This window comes from Brassica napus, chromosome C8, assembly GCF_020379485.1.
Source record: "Brassica napus cultivar Da-Ae chromosome C8, Da-Ae, whole genome shotgun sequence".
Lineage (NCBI taxonomy): Eukaryota > Viridiplantae > Streptophyta > Magnoliopsida > Brassicales > Brassicaceae > Brassica > Brassica napus.
The window spans coordinates 543,888-557,544 of NC_063451.1; the positions used below are offsets into that span (position 1 = coordinate 543,888).

A 13,657-nucleotide genomic window follows, 5' to 3' on the forward strand; every position below is an offset into this window, starting at 1 on the left:
ATCTAAAAAAGAAGAGGACCAATATTGACCAAAACAACCTACAACATAGTGAAAAACAACCGCACAATTGGGAATTTGTAAGCATGATCTATAACAAATACCAGATAATATCACAAGAGATGAATGTAAGGAAAAACAAGAACACAAAGGTGAATCTTTTCTCAGTGATGGCGAGAAGCACCGCACACCGGAAAGGTAAGCGAATTACATAGATGGGGACGGCTCAATGTCAAAATATGGAGAGTGGGCAAAAAACATTTTAAAAGAGTAATGTTCAAAAATGTGACAAATTAAAATACAATTCTGACGCTAAAACCATCAATCTTAAAATTAACAAATGCCTAAATGCAAAGTTATTAAAATTCAATATAATTTACATTAGAAGCTCACTTCACCACACAAATACTATTACACACACAACAACGTATTATTAAAAAACAAACACATGATATATTAACATATTATTTAATACTACATAACACAATAGAACATCAAATAGTTCTCTTTACAAATAAGACTGACCACTTAATTACATCATCAAAAAATCATATCTAACAGCAATAAAATAAGAAGCGCCGACACCCTTCTAGTACAAAACTAAAACTCAGTTTACGGGTAATAAAGGCCACGTGGCGTTATTTCTCACCGGCAAAAATCTCGGCGACATGCATGCTAAAAACAACGAACACCAAAAGAAACAACATTGACGAAACAACCAAAAATATAGAGGGAAGAAGAAGAAGACAACAAACTAACAATAACTAAAAAAAACATAGAGGAGAAAAAAAGGAGACGACGAGGAAACAAGAACAAAAAAAAAAACAAAACACCCCTCTCGTTCTTCCCTTTTCTCTCTTCACATATTTGTCTTTATCATTAGTTTTCTAACTTTTTTCTAACATACATTGTAATAAATCACAAAAATGGGCTCGAGTAAGCTCAAACGAGCCATAGGCGCCGTGAAGGACCAAACCAGCGTCGGTCTAGCCAAAGTCAACGGTCGTAGCGCTTCTTTATCAGAGCTTGACGTAGCCATCGTCAAAGCGACTCGTCACGAAGAGTATCCAGCGGAAGAGAAATACATAAGAGAGATTCTCAGCCTAACTTCTTACTCACGCAACTACATCAACGCATGCGTCAACACGCTTTCAAAACGCCTTAACAAAACCAAATGCTGGACCGTCGCTCTCAAAACCTTGATCCTGATCCAACGTCTCTTAGCGGAAGGAGACAAAGCCTACGAGCAAGAGATCTTCTTCGCTACTCGCCGTGGGACAAGACTTCTCAACATGTCTGACTTTAGGGATGTTTCTAGGTCTAACTCTTGGGATTGCTCTGCTTTTGTAAGGACTTACGCGTTGTACCTAGACGAAAGGCTTGATTACAGGATGCAAACGAGACATGGGAAGCGAGGAGTGTACTGCGTTGGAGGAGATGCCGTGGAAGACAAGAAAGACAACTCCGAGGCTGATCTCTCTACGGCTATAGTGGTTAGGTCACAGCCCATCGCCGAGATGAAAACAGAGCAGATTTTCACCAGAATACAACATTTGCAGCAACTTCTCGACCGTTTCTTGGCTTGTCGTCCAACAGGTAATGTATAAAATTATATTAATTTACTCAATCTCTGCTTTGTTTCTTGCGTAACAAGTTATATATATATATATATAGAGAGCGCGAGGAACAACAGAGTTGTGATTGTGGCCCTGTATCCGATAGCGAAGGAGAGTTTCAAGATATATTACGATGTAACTGAGATAATGGGCGTTTTGATCGAACGGTTCATGGAGTTGGACATTCCCGATTCGATCAAGGTCTATGACATTTTCTGTCGTGTCTCAAAACAGTTTGAAGAGCTAGATCAGTTCTATTCTTGGTGTAAGAACATGGGGATCGCTAGGTCTTCAGAGTATCCAGAGATAGAGAAGATCACACAGACGAAGCTTGATCTCATGGATGAGTTTATAAGAGACAAGTCCTCTTTAGAAGAGACGAAGCAATCAAACTCTGTTGAAGCCGATGAAGATGATGATGATGAGAGAACAGAGGAAGTGAATGAGGAGCAAGAAGATATGAATGCGATCAAGGCCTTACCTGCACCTCCACCAAAAGAAGAGAAGCGTGAGGAAGAAGCAAAGGAAGAAGAAGTGGTAACAGAGGAAAAGAAAGAAGAAGAAGAAGTTGGTGATTTACTGGATCTTGGGGATAATGTAGTAGCTGGGGGAGCTGGAGGAGATAGCTTAGCATTGGCTTTATTCGACGGCCCTTACACCAGCGGTTCCGGTTCGGCGTCGGGTCCTGGATGGGAAGCGTTTGACGATGATTCAGCGGACTGGGAGACAGCTTTGGTGCAATCTGCTACAAACTTATCGGGACAAAAGACGGAGCTCGGAGGAGGCTTTGATATGCTGCTGCTTAACGGAATGTATCAGCACGGTACTGTGAACGCCGCAGTGCAAGCCTCAACGGCTTATGGAGCCGGTGGAAGCGCAAGCAGTGTGGCATTTGGTTCTGCAGGAAGACCAGCAGGTTTTTTAAAAAGAAACATTACTTTGCTCTGTGTTTTTTTTTCTTGAATTCTACTAATTTGACATGAATTTTTTTGATCTATTATAGCCACGATGTTGGCACTTCCGGCACCAGCAACGGCTAATGGAAGCAGCAATGGTCCGGTACCGATGGATCCATTTGCAGCGTCATTGGTGGTTGCGCCGCCACATTATGTGCAGATGAATGATATGAAGAAGAAACAGAGAATGTTGATGGAAGAACAGATGATGTGGGACCAATACTCAAGAGGAGGTAGGCAAGGACACACAAATTTAAGGCCAAACCAAAACCAACCTAGTTACCCTTACACACCTCAATACTGATTCTACAACAACAAGGAAGCAGTTCTTCTTGAGTTGTGTCAGCTTTTTATAGAGTTACTAATGGCTTCATTTTTTTTGCAAATTCAAACATCTCTTCTTGCACTTTGGTGAAATTCATTGGGGCATATGTGAGGTTTGGTTCTGTAATTGTAATCTCTGACTTAACTTTATAAAGATAAACTTAAATGCTGTATGTTTTGATATCAGAATCTTAGCTAATATCCTTTGTACAACCATACTGTACACAATACACACTCCTCTGTAAAGCTTGTAATCTTCCTTTCTAATCCCATCTATTTATACAATTGGAACTGAGAAACTCAGCAAAACAAACCAAAAATATTGCTAATGGGCCGATACGCGTGGCCCATTTGCTGAATCTTAATAACGCCACAACGCTGCTTAAACCCTAACATCACTTTCTTCAGTTTGTGTAACAATGGAAGAATCTCATATAGAAGAAGAAGGAGAAAGGCAGACCAAACACGAGGTCGCTCCTGCATTGATATCCGTTCATCCATTTCAGAAGTCTGTCGCTGTCACTGTCGGGTCGGCTCTTCGTGTATTCGATCTTATGTAAGCTCATTGATTCATTCAAATTTTAAGCTGATTCCTGTGAACTCAAATCACCAATATATAATCTTTAAATTAAAAGGATTAAACTTTGAATATAGCAATGTTCAGTTATCTCACTAAAAATGTTTTTGTCCAGAGAGGGCCGTCCAGTTAGTTTGGTGGATGAATCTGATGGACCTTCTCACAAGGATTCCATTAGAGCTATTCGATATGGTTCAAGTGGGAAGCTTTTTGCTTCTGCAGGCGATGACAAGCTCGTTAAGATTTGGTCTGCTGATTCTTGGCCTTGGCAGTGTCGTAACACCATGTAAGTTTAGTAACAAATATAGATTAGGCTCTAAGAATTGTGCTGCTTCTATGTTTCTCTAAAACCCAACTTAAATTGCATTAATCTAATATATAATTTTAATATTGACAGATCTTCTGAAAAGAGAGTTACCGCGGTTGCCATAAGCAGCGACGATTCATATGTTTGCTATGCGGACAAGTTTGGTGTTGTGTGGGTGGTAAACCTGGATGGGATCAATGAGGGTAAAGTTTTACCTAGCAAAAAGGGTGTGCAGCTGCTTTGCCATTATTGTAGCATTATTACTAGCTTGGTAAGATCAAGTTTGGTCAAGGAGGGTCTTCTTCTTGTAATAAGCTCAAGTTTTAGCTTACTTTGTCACTCATTCTGATCTGTTCTTGTTCATAGGAGTTTTCCCCAGATGGTCGATATATTCTTAGTGCAGATCGAGACTTTAAGATCAGGGTAAGCTAGTCTAGTCCACTAATTACAGTGTCATGCCTTTTTTGTTCGGATTATTGCTCTTATTGTGAGTGATTATGTTTGTTTGCCATCTCAGGTGACTGTTTTTCCTAAGAAGCCTCTACAAGGGGCTCATGAAATACAGAGCTTTTGTCTTGGACATACAGAGTAAGTGAGACTTTAAAGCAACAACATGTAATCTAATGTTTGGTTTCTTGGAGCGTCATTGAGTACTGAATAATTAACACCTGATGTATCATTTTGTCTTAAATTCTTGATAGGTTCGTCACCTGCATAACCTTTGTTCAGAACTCAGAGCTTACTCAAGGATACCTCATGTCTGGAAGTGGAGATTCCAGTGTAAGTGGTCTTGAAGTCTCTATTAATGTATAGTTTAGACTCCTTGCTACTGATGTTGAAACCTTTTAGGTTCGACTGTGGGATATTACATCTGGGTCTCTTCTGGACACATGTGACGTTAGTCCAACGGTAAAACATTTCAATCATTCTTCCCGTCAATTTGTCATTTGGAACTCTTGGTTATGACTTATGTAGTTTTGACATTCGTTAGAGAAATCATAGTTTTTTTTCTAATTGATGTTTGCTTATTGAAGGTAAAACATTTAGAGTCTAATGAAAGTGAGCCAACGCAAGTCACAGTTACCGATATAAGCGCACTCCCAAATTCTTCTCTTGCAGCAGTGTCTATTCAAAGGCAAGTCTGTTTTGTTTTAGCATGCATACGGTTCTTTCAAGATATCAAATGTTTGATTACTTCCACTTATGTTAAAACGCAGTTTTCAAGGAATAGTATTGCTACACTGTGATTTATCAGCCCATACTCTCTCCATTACAAAGGTATGATGACACTTGTTAGCAAAACCATGTAAATGAACCACAGTTTTTAACTGTGTAATATATATCTTTTAGGTGATTAAAATCCCTGGAGATAGTTTCATCCCCACAAGTATCTCCTTTAGCACATCAACAAGGTTACTATGGATGGTATCAGGAGCCTCGAATGGTTCAAACCATCCTGGTTATACAAGGGTTCGTCTCATCTCGCCCATTGAAGCTGAACCATCTTCAGTCCTTGAAGACGAGCAGGTTCCTGGAGGGACAACACTGTTGGAGCATTTGCAAGGTAAAGTTTCAATAGAAGAGAGTGTGATGAGTGCTGCAGCAGAAGCTGTGAGGGCAGCAATGTGCAGCCTTATGGTGAAGAAGCAATACTCTGAAGAGAATAGAGAGTTCAGGAAAAACAACAGAAATGATAAGAAACCCACACAGTGATTGCAATTTGCTGAACTTTTTTTCTGGCTTATGATTAATGTTTTGTTTTGTGATTTTTGATCATTGTAACTCTTTTGTTTGTTGGCGCAACGATATTCAATCGAAAATGCAAATTAAAACGTTGTTCTCACAGTTTTAACAAAACCACCCACATGTAGTAAAGAAGATACTCTATAAGATAACAAACAACAGAGTTCTGACGTTTCGTAAATTATCTGAGAATGGTTTAAAACAACAAAACACAGTAAAGATGTAACACTAGCTGTCGTTCTGAGAAGGCATGAGGCGGAGTCTCTCTTCCGAGACTTGTGCGCGAGCACCACCAAAATGCCTCTCCTCAGCGAGCAACGACTGTAAATCACTTCCGTTGGCTAAGCTGTTGAACTCAACGGCTTTAGAAGGCATAGTTGGGTAACGTCTTTGGCAGAATGTCATCAATCTTTTAACTGACTGGAGATACTTGCGAGTGGTCTCGTCGTTCATGATGTGAGCAACACTGTTGGTGTGAATCTTCTCTCGCGCGGAACGTTCGTGGATACCAACCATAGTCACACCGATGGGCCATGGTGCATTTCCTATGGCTAGTTTGATGTAGTGATCCATTGCAGCGAGGTAGTCTCGCTTTATGCAGTGGTTAACCATCACCATTAAAGCTTGACGAATATCAGATGGCAAACCCTGCAATTTGTTAGCCATCACAGCAACTTTTAAGTACATAAGAGCTCACAAAACTTCAATGCAAAGAGTAAATCTACCCTAATAAGACAGGTATGCACCAAAATCTTCTAGACTAAACTAAATGCAGATAAGAGAGGCTTCAATGACAAATATTTCAAGGTGCATTCTTATATAATTAGTAAAGAAACAAAGTGCTACTTGCGATTCTACGTGTCTATGTAGCATTGGACTTACTGAAAGCTCGTTTGTGCATTTGTGCTCCTAAGTAAACTAAGTTTGATCAACATAGTTTATTCGATTAAAACATAGATAATCTACATAACAATTTGCTACGCGTTCTCATTAACACAATGTTTCAGACAGAAACAGCAAGCAAAAGCAAGAAGAACTTGTAAGAAAAAAGAAAATGATTTTGCTTTATACCTTGTTCCTGCATAAGTTGAAGAGAGGAGTAAGATACCTAGCACACTGCTTAAAAGTGGCTACATTCTTCTTTCCTTTAGCAGTTCTCCTCTCAGTGTTCTCCACAGCATCAAGCTCCTGTTTCCATTCAATCAACAGCTTCTTGTAGAACACAAGAATCTTATCCTCATCACAAAGATCCTCGAAGTTAGACTTCAAACGCTTCAAATCCTTATCAGCATCAACATCACTAGACTCACCACCACTACTAAGCTCACCATCCCTAGTCTCCCCTCTGTCGCCTTCCTCTCTCCCTCTCTCATCTCTACCTTTCCTCTTCCTATCCCCCATGATACCATTCTTCTGCCGCTTCTTCAGCTCAGATATGTCACGCAAGAAATCGTTCGTCTGCCCGTCGGTCACGTCGCTGTCGACCTCGAACAGCCCTTCCTTCAACACGTACTTGAGTCGATCGAGGCGCGCCTGACCGTCCTCCCCGAAGAGAGTCACCGGCTGCTTGAGGATTCTCAATCGGCGAACCACTTCCTGCCTTGGGAGAGTTAGGGTTTCGATGTTCTTCTCGTCGGTTAGGGATTTGGAATCAGCGGCGTCCGATGCGGAGGGTTTGGAATCAGCCATAGCTGTAGCAGATGAAGAAATAGATGATTTTCCACCGTTATCAGCTGCGGCTCTACGCTGGGCCTTGAGCTCATGCTCGCGTCGCTCTTCTTCGCGAAGCTTCTGGAGTTTCTTCTGCTCGATCTCGGATCGCTTGTAGAACTTCTTTCCACCGGATTCCTCGGAAAGACTCTGCCTTTTCTTCAGAATCTCTTGCCTCAGCAGATCCATCGGGAGATTGATTGGTGATGGATGATAATTCAAATAACAAATTATATATGACGTAATCGTTGTCTTAAGCCCGAATGTAAATGGGCTTAGATAGATTTCTAACTGGCCCATTTAAAAAAGGAAGATGACGACGATTCGTAGATTCAGCTGCAACGACCTTCTCCGCTTCACCTCGACCACCTCACTGAAACAGTAATCAGTTATTCTTCCTTTTGTAGGCACTGGTTGATTAGTTTCTTTCTTTAATTGGAACAGTTCAATATGTCATTCTATATGACCTACTTGGCGAGATGGCCCGACTATTTTCCTGTGTTCTTCATTTTTTGGCAGCTTGGGTACATAATCTATAGACGGGTTCTACGCTATTATTCAGGGGAGGAAGATGGGTTAGGTGAGAAGAGGCTTGTTGATTCCATCATCTCTCTAATCTATAATAGCCTTTGCTTTCTTATTCATTGTCTTTAAGATCTAAACACAGATATGAGGAAGGCATTATCAAGAGATGTAGATAAAAAGTCTGTGATTCCTCTCAAGAGACCCATTACTCCTCCTGATGAACTAGAGTATGATTCAGTGTCCAAAATGACTATGTCCCTTTGTTTTCGTCATGTTTTTGTATTTACATTAAGAAAAAAAATTCCCCACACAAAATTTTAATTTAATTTGATTTTTTTTTTTTTTTTTTTAATTTAATGGCGCGGTTCGTCGTATAGTTTCCTCTGATGGGCCAAACGGATATTTTAGAGATAAGAAAACTAATCAGAAACACAAGACGAAATCTCTCTCTCCATGAGAACTCTACTCTCTCAACGCCCATGTGTGACGTCACCGTTACTCATCTCCGCTTCATTCCCACCGTTCCCTCGCCGGTGCATTCGCTTATCTTCCTTTTCTCCTCCACGTCACAAGCGCCTCTCCTCTCTCTCAATCAGAAACGCTTCGCTTGAATCCGCCGATCAGACTTCTCCCTCTAGGCCGCGAACTCTTTATCCCGGCGGTTACAAGCGTCCCGAGCTCGCTGTTCCCGGTTTACTTCTCCGCCTCGACGCGGATGAGGTTATGAGCGGGAACCGTGACGAGACTCTTGATTTAATCGACCGCGCGTTAACCAAATCGGTCCAGATCGTCGTGCTCGACGGCGGAGATACCGCCGGTAAGCTCTACGAGGCGGCTTGTTTGCTGAAGTCACTTGTCAAGGGCCGTGCTTACCTCTTGATCGCCGAACGCGTTGATATCGCCGCCGCCGTTGGTGCGAGTGGTGTCGCTCTCTCCGACGAAGGTATAGCTAATTTCAATTTCAATTTCAATTTTAGCTTTTGTTTAACAAATGCTATTATGTACAGGTCTTCCGGCGATAGTAGCGAGGAACACTTTGATGGGTTCAAATTCTGAGTCGGTGGTTCTCCCTTTGGTGGCTAGGATTGTGAAGGATGTTGATTCTGCTCTAACTGCCTCTACCTCTGAGGGTGCTGATTTCCTCATACTTGTTGGATCTGGTGAAGATCAGCAAGTGGCTGATTCTTTGTTGAAGAGCGTGAAGATACCCATTTTTGTGACTTGCAGAAGCAAAGGAGAAGATAAGGAAGAGTTGCGGTTACTCAAATCAGGAGCATCTGGTTTCGTTGTATCTTTGAATGATCTGCGTTCTTCCAGGGATGTTGCTCTTCGCCAGTTTCTTGATGGAGCTTCTTATGTTAACGAGAACGAAACACCATTGGTTGAGGCTAGTGACCTTCAGGAGAAACATGGTGCTACTGGTTTCGTCAAATTAGAGGACAAGCAGAAAGAAATTATAGAAATGGAGAAATCAGTTTTGAGGGAGACTATTGAAATTATCCACAAGGCGGCTCCACTGGTGATTTTTATTTACAACATTTGGTAGTCAGTTTTTCTGAAATGGTTAGAGTCTAATTTTTTTTTGCGACCATAACGTGGTTTAATTTGCGTCTTGGACTGTTTTTCAATAACAGATGGAAGAAGTCTCCCTACTGGTCGATGCAGTTTCCCGGATTGATGAGCCGTTTTTGATGGTTATAGTGGTAATTCTGCACTCAACTCCGTCAAATTGTGGTTCCAGGGATATGCATTGGTATTAGCTCTTTATTCATGAAAAACATTTGTTAGTTACTCTTTTGCCAGCAGTAGATAGATCTTTGCTAGACAATTCACATGCTTCTTAATTGTAATTTGTACTCTCTGATAAAGGACATAGTTTTCTCGCTTTCTTGTGACTTGTTAGTATGCTTTTCTCCTAGGCTCCTAGCTATTTAGTGGTTAGAAGTTTAAAAAAATTCAGCATGTTTTGCTAAACTTTTGATTCATTGCATGGGTTCTCTGAAAGATTTCAACTAGTAGTTTTCTATCTATTTATATTTCGGGTTTTTAAAGCAGGACAATTTGCTTTTATGATTCAAAGTAGTTAGTGTATGGATACGCATTTTATTGGAATTCATTCATAACTTGATGATACTAGGGGGAATTTAACTCCGGAAAATCAACTGTTATCAATGCACTTCTTGGGAAGAGATACCTCAAAGAGGGTGTAGTCCCCACCACCAATGAAATCACTTTTCTGTGCTACTCTGACTTAGAATCTGAGGAGCAACAACGTTGCCAAAGGCATCCAGACGGCCAATACATCTGCTATCTTCCTGCACCAATACTGAAGGATGTGAGTCATTCGAAAAATTTCCCTGGCAGTCCTGAATTTTGTAATTATTTGGAGAAATTGACTTGTGTTGTTCTTTTTTCGAGCAGATCAATATCGTTGACACACCTGGAACTAATGTGATCCTTCAAAGGCAACAACGTCTTACAGAAGAATTTGTTCCACGTGCAGATCTGCTTGTTTTCGTTCTTTCTGCTGACCGTCCTTTAACTGAAAGTGAGGTAGATGTTACTGTTTGACTGGCATGTTAGTTATTGTTGGCTTTACTCAATACGCATCTCCTTAAGTAGTAGCTGGTTAAATATTTACACCATCAAGACTTTGTGTAGTGAAGGGGAAGTTATCACTAGGTTAACTGCATATATCTATTTAGTACTAATATAAACAATATTAAGGATAATGTTGAACTCTCTACCTCGTCAGTTTCCTGCTGTCATTTCTGTTCTGTAGGCTGATATTCATGTCATTGTGTTTGTCAGGTTGCGTTTCTCCGGTATACCCAGCAGTGGAAAAAGAAATTTGTGTTTATCCTGAATAAATCTGATATCTACCGTGATACTCGTGAGGTTTACCAGAAACAAGATTATGTCCATTTCTTGATAGTTTATGTAGTCTTGGGTTTTTCTTGACTACGTTTTGTTTTTTATGATGCAGCTTGAGGAAGCTATCTCGTTTGTTAAAGAAAATACGCAAAAGTTGCTTAACACAGAAAATGTGATATTGTATCCTGTGTCCGCACGGTCTGCTCTTGAGGCGAAGCTTTCAGCAGCAGCTTTGGTAGGCAGAGATGATCTAGAGGTCTCTGATCCCGATTCTAAGTGGAGAACCCAGAGCTTCAATGAACTTGAGAAATTTCTGTACAGCTTCCTAGATAGCTCAACTGCCACCGGGATGGAGAGAATAAGGCTTAAATTGGAGACACCTATTGCAATTGCAGAGCGCCTCCTTTCTTCTGTGGAATCTCTTGTTATACAAGATTGCGTAGCTGCTAGGGAAGATTTGGCTTCAGCAGACAAGATTATCAATCGTACTAAAGAATACGCACTCACGCTGGAATATGAGAGCATATCTTGGAGAAGGCAGGCTCTGTCATTGGTATAAATTCTATTAGCTATATCTTATTGATTCACGTAGGAGGAAATTGGGTTGTTCTAACTTGGATTTTTCTTGTGTTTATCGTCAAACCATGATTGCAGATTGATAAGGCCAGATTGCAAGTTGTTGATCTAATAGAATCTACCCTGCGGCTATCAAGTCTTGATCTTGCAATCTCTTACGTGTTTAAAGGGGAAAACTCAGCCTCTGTAGCGGCTACATCCAAAGTTAATGGAGAAATACTCGCTCCAGCACTCTCAAATGCTCAAGTAAGTCTGTTACTCCAAAGATCATATACTCCAACATCTGAGATATAGTTTTTGTTCATGCATAAGTCAAGTCGTGTCCTTCTTGTCTTATTTTGACCTGATGCTGGTGTCTGGCTACTAACTAAGCCTTCATTTTTGAACACTCTACTGGTTGCAGGACCTACTTGGAAAATATGGTGAATGGCTACAATCCAATACTGCCCGGGAAGGGAGTCTGTCCTTGAAATCATTTGAAAACAAATGGCCACAATATGTCAATTCAAAAACTCAACTGGGCATAGACACATACGACTTGCTTCGGAAAACTGATAAATTCAGCTTGAAAACCATCCAGAACTTGAGTGCCGGAACCACATCAAAACGGTTGGAACAAGATATTCGAGAAGTGGTGAGTCTCAAATATTAAATTCTTACATGTTCTTAATATACTATAATTCAGTCGAGTGTCTCGATCTCTTATCATTGTTTAATTGTGTTCTATGTTCAGTCCATATACCTTGTTAGATTCTTCAACAATCAGTCATGTGATTCTTTTGACATGATTTTGTTTGCTCTTTTTTTAGTTCTTTGTGACAGTTGGTGGGCTTGGAGCTGCAGGACTTTCTGCATCACTTCTAACCTCAGTGCTACCCACTACTTTGGAAGATCTTCTTGCTCTTGGCCTTTGCTCTGCTGGAGGGTAACACTTCTCTGAATTTCTTCATTACTCTGCTTTCTTGTATCACGTAGTGTGTTTTTTCTTGCAACCAATGAGATATTATGATGTTTTAGAGACTATTGTTTGTATATAACATAACCTATATGGCAGGTATGTGGCTATAGCAAACTTCCCATATCGCAGGCAAGCTATAATTGGTAAGGTGAATAAAGTGGCTGATGCGTTGGCTCAACAACTCGAAGATGCTATGCAAAAGGATCTTTCGGATGCAACAAATAATCTAGTAAACTTTGTGAATATTGTTGCCAAGCCTTACCGAGAAGAAGCTCAGCTAAGACTTGATCGTCTTTTAGGCATCCAGAAGGAACTATCAGATATTAGGAGTAAATTACAGTTGCTACAAGTTGAAATTGATAACCTTCATGTATTAAGATGAGACTTTAGTTGCCCCAACGAAATGTCATTTACATTGTTCACTGGGGACAAGTGTATGTGTTGTCATAATGAATAAGACGTACCAATTTCGACGAGTGAAATGGAGTCAGTTTTATTGAATGCGATTTAGTAGATGGGCATGACACTTTGGTATTATATTTTGTAATTCTTTTCAGATTGTTTGTGATACAAGTGGATGGATAAACTGGAAGCTCCTCTTTGACCTGCACAACATGTACCTCTCATTACAGGTTAGTATATTAGTTGACACACTTTTTTCTATTAGGATTTTATATTCATCTGGAGTACATGAATAGTTTGAATACATTCATATGCAATCGGTTTTCCGCATAGAGCATCTAACTTTGTTGTTAATGTACTAATCTTTTGACTTAGTGAATTAAATATGTATAAAATTCTTAGTATAGGTTTCCATGGGGAGTAATCCTCAGCATATGCTAGCTATAATTTCTAAAGACAAAAGCGCATAAATTTCTTTTCTAGTTAAGGATTGGTTCAAAAGTTTTAAAGTCCAGAATTAGTGGTATAAACCTTAGTTAATGCTTAATAGTGGGAATTAATTAGAATTAACGTTGGACTAACATTATATAAAAGCTTCTTCATAGGCTCCTTTTAGTTCTCTAATCGAAGTCATAGGCTTTTTTAACTAATGACATGTATGCTTGCTAGCCAAACCTTTTGATTATTTTAATAAACAATTGGGAGAATATTATTAAGTATGGTCAAAAGTTTGGGAAAGAGAAGAAAGTTTCCAGTTGACCTGTTTTTGTGTAGGCATGAAATAGATTCCACCTTCCTTTGTTGCTAAAGATCATAAAGTTAAAATAGACTTAACAAAAAAAAATTTACTGTAAATTTTAAAAAACAGAGAAACTTGAGAGGATCTAGCTTTGGATTGTCCTTTTCATTTGGGGACCAGAAGTGGGATGATGATGCAGAGAAAGCCTACTTTGCTTTGCTTCTTGTTTCAAAGTTTCTCTTCCTCTGATTGGTTAGAGGAAACTACTGAAGATAGCTATTGGCGAATGCGAAATTTCATATGGCCAGGGAGAAAATGAGGTATAGATTCTGCTCTATAACTTTACTTAGCAC

The 13,657-nt window shown here is 40.0% G+C and overlaps 4 protein-coding genes across 4 annotated transcripts; 3 read left to right on the forward strand and 1 right to left on the reverse strand.

The window, feature by feature from the left end:
• Window positions 1–568: 568 nt before the first annotated feature.
• LOC106400394 (putative clathrin assembly protein At1g03050) lies at window positions 569–3,106 on the forward strand. The gene is made up of 3 exons (XM_022708040.2): window positions 569–1,593; window positions 1,672–2,529; window positions 2,617–3,106. The coding sequence occupies exons 1-3, from the start codon at window positions 924–926 to the stop codon at window positions 2,871–2,873; spliced, it is 1,785 nt and encodes a 594-aa protein (XP_022563761.1). The 5' UTR covers window positions 569–923; the 3' UTR covers window positions 2,874–3,106.
• A 161-nt stretch (window positions 3,107–3,267) lies between these two features.
• On the forward strand, window positions 3,268–5,622 carry LOC106400596 (tRNA (guanine-N(7)-)-methyltransferase non-catalytic subunit wdr4-like). The gene is made up of 10 exons (XM_013840944.3): window positions 3,268–3,449; window positions 3,586–3,756; window positions 3,868–4,048; window positions 4,144–4,200; window positions 4,295–4,365; window positions 4,479–4,557; window positions 4,627–4,686; window positions 4,812–4,912; window positions 4,995–5,055; window positions 5,128–5,622. The coding sequence occupies exons 1-10, from the start codon at window positions 3,313–3,315 to the stop codon at window positions 5,488–5,490; spliced, it is 1,281 nt and encodes a 426-aa protein (XP_013696398.1). The 5' UTR covers window positions 3,268–3,312; the 3' UTR covers window positions 5,491–5,622.
• Window positions 5,586–7,452, reverse strand: LOC106400595 (pre-mRNA-splicing factor 18-like). The gene is made up of 2 exons (XM_013840943.3): window positions 6,592–7,452; window positions 5,586–6,168 (listed from the first exon to the last, which is right to left on the reverse strand). The coding sequence occupies exons 1-2, from the start codon at window positions 7,417–7,419 to the stop codon at window positions 5,749–5,751; spliced, it is 1,248 nt and encodes a 415-aa protein (XP_013696397.1). The 5' UTR covers window positions 7,420–7,452; the 3' UTR covers window positions 5,586–5,748.
• A 693-nt stretch (window positions 7,453–8,145) lies between these two features.
• On the forward strand, window positions 8,146–12,664 carry LOC106400594 (probable transmembrane GTPase FZO-like, chloroplastic). The gene is made up of 11 exons (XM_013840942.3): window positions 8,146–8,698; window positions 8,763–9,274; window positions 9,390–9,458; window positions 9,893–10,090; window positions 10,177–10,308; window positions 10,567–10,653; window positions 10,742–11,182; window positions 11,284–11,451; window positions 11,609–11,839; window positions 12,015–12,130; window positions 12,260–12,664. Exons 1-11 carry the CDS (start codon window positions 8,209–8,211, stop codon window positions 12,543–12,545), a joined length of 2,730 nt encoding a protein of 909 aa, XP_013696396.1. The 5' UTR covers window positions 8,146–8,208; the 3' UTR covers window positions 12,546–12,664.
• The last annotated feature ends 993 nt before the right edge of the window (window positions 12,665–13,657 follow it).

What these genes read in the sequence shown, in the direction of transcription:
- LOC106400595 (XM_013840943.3), bottom strand. Translation starts at nt 7,419, where the DNA reads ATGGATCTGCTGAGGCAAGAGATTCTGAAGAAAAGGCAGAGTCTTTCC. An exon ending in TCAACTTATGCAGGAACAAG is followed by an intron (nt 6,169 to 6,591) that starts GTATAAAGCAAA and finishes AACAAATTGCAG; the next exon opens with GGTTTGCCATCTGATATTCG.
- LOC106400594 (XM_013840942.3), top strand. Translation starts at nt 8,209, where the DNA reads ATGAGAACTCTACTCTCTCAACGCCCATGTGTGACGTCACCGTTACTC. An exon ending in TCCACAAGGCGGCTCCACTG is followed by an intron (nt 9,275 to 9,389) that starts GTGATTTTTATT and finishes TTTCAATAACAG; the next exon opens with ATGGAAGAAGTCTCCCTACT. An exon ending in GAAGGCAGGCTCTGTCATTG is followed by an intron (nt 11,183 to 11,283) that starts GTATAAATTCTA and finishes CCATGATTGCAG; the next exon opens with ATTGATAAGGCCAGATTGCA.
- LOC106400394 (XM_022708040.2), top strand. Translation starts at nt 924, where the DNA reads ATGGGCTCGAGTAAGCTCAAACGAGCCATAGGCGCCGTGAAGGACCAA. An exon ending in CTTGGCTTGTCGTCCAACAG is followed by an intron (nt 1,594 to 1,671) that starts GTAATGTATAAA and finishes ATATATATATAG; the next exon opens with AGAGCGCGAGGAACAACAGA. An exon ending in TTCTGCAGGAAGACCAGCAG is followed by an intron (nt 2,530 to 2,616) that starts GTTTTTTAAAAA and finishes GATCTATTATAG; the next exon opens with CCACGATGTTGGCACTTCCG.
- LOC106400596 (XM_013840944.3), top strand. Translation starts at nt 3,313, where the DNA reads ATGGAAGAATCTCATATAGAAGAAGAAGGAGAAAGGCAGACCAAACAC. An exon ending in CTTCGTGTATTCGATCTTAT is followed by an intron (nt 3,450 to 3,585) that starts GTAAGCTCATTG and finishes GTTTTTGTCCAG; the next exon opens with AGAGGGCCGTCCAGTTAGTT. An exon ending in TTTTGTCTTGGACATACAGA is followed by an intron (nt 4,366 to 4,478) that starts GTAAGTGAGACT and finishes AATTCTTGATAG; the next exon opens with GTTCGTCACCTGCATAACCT.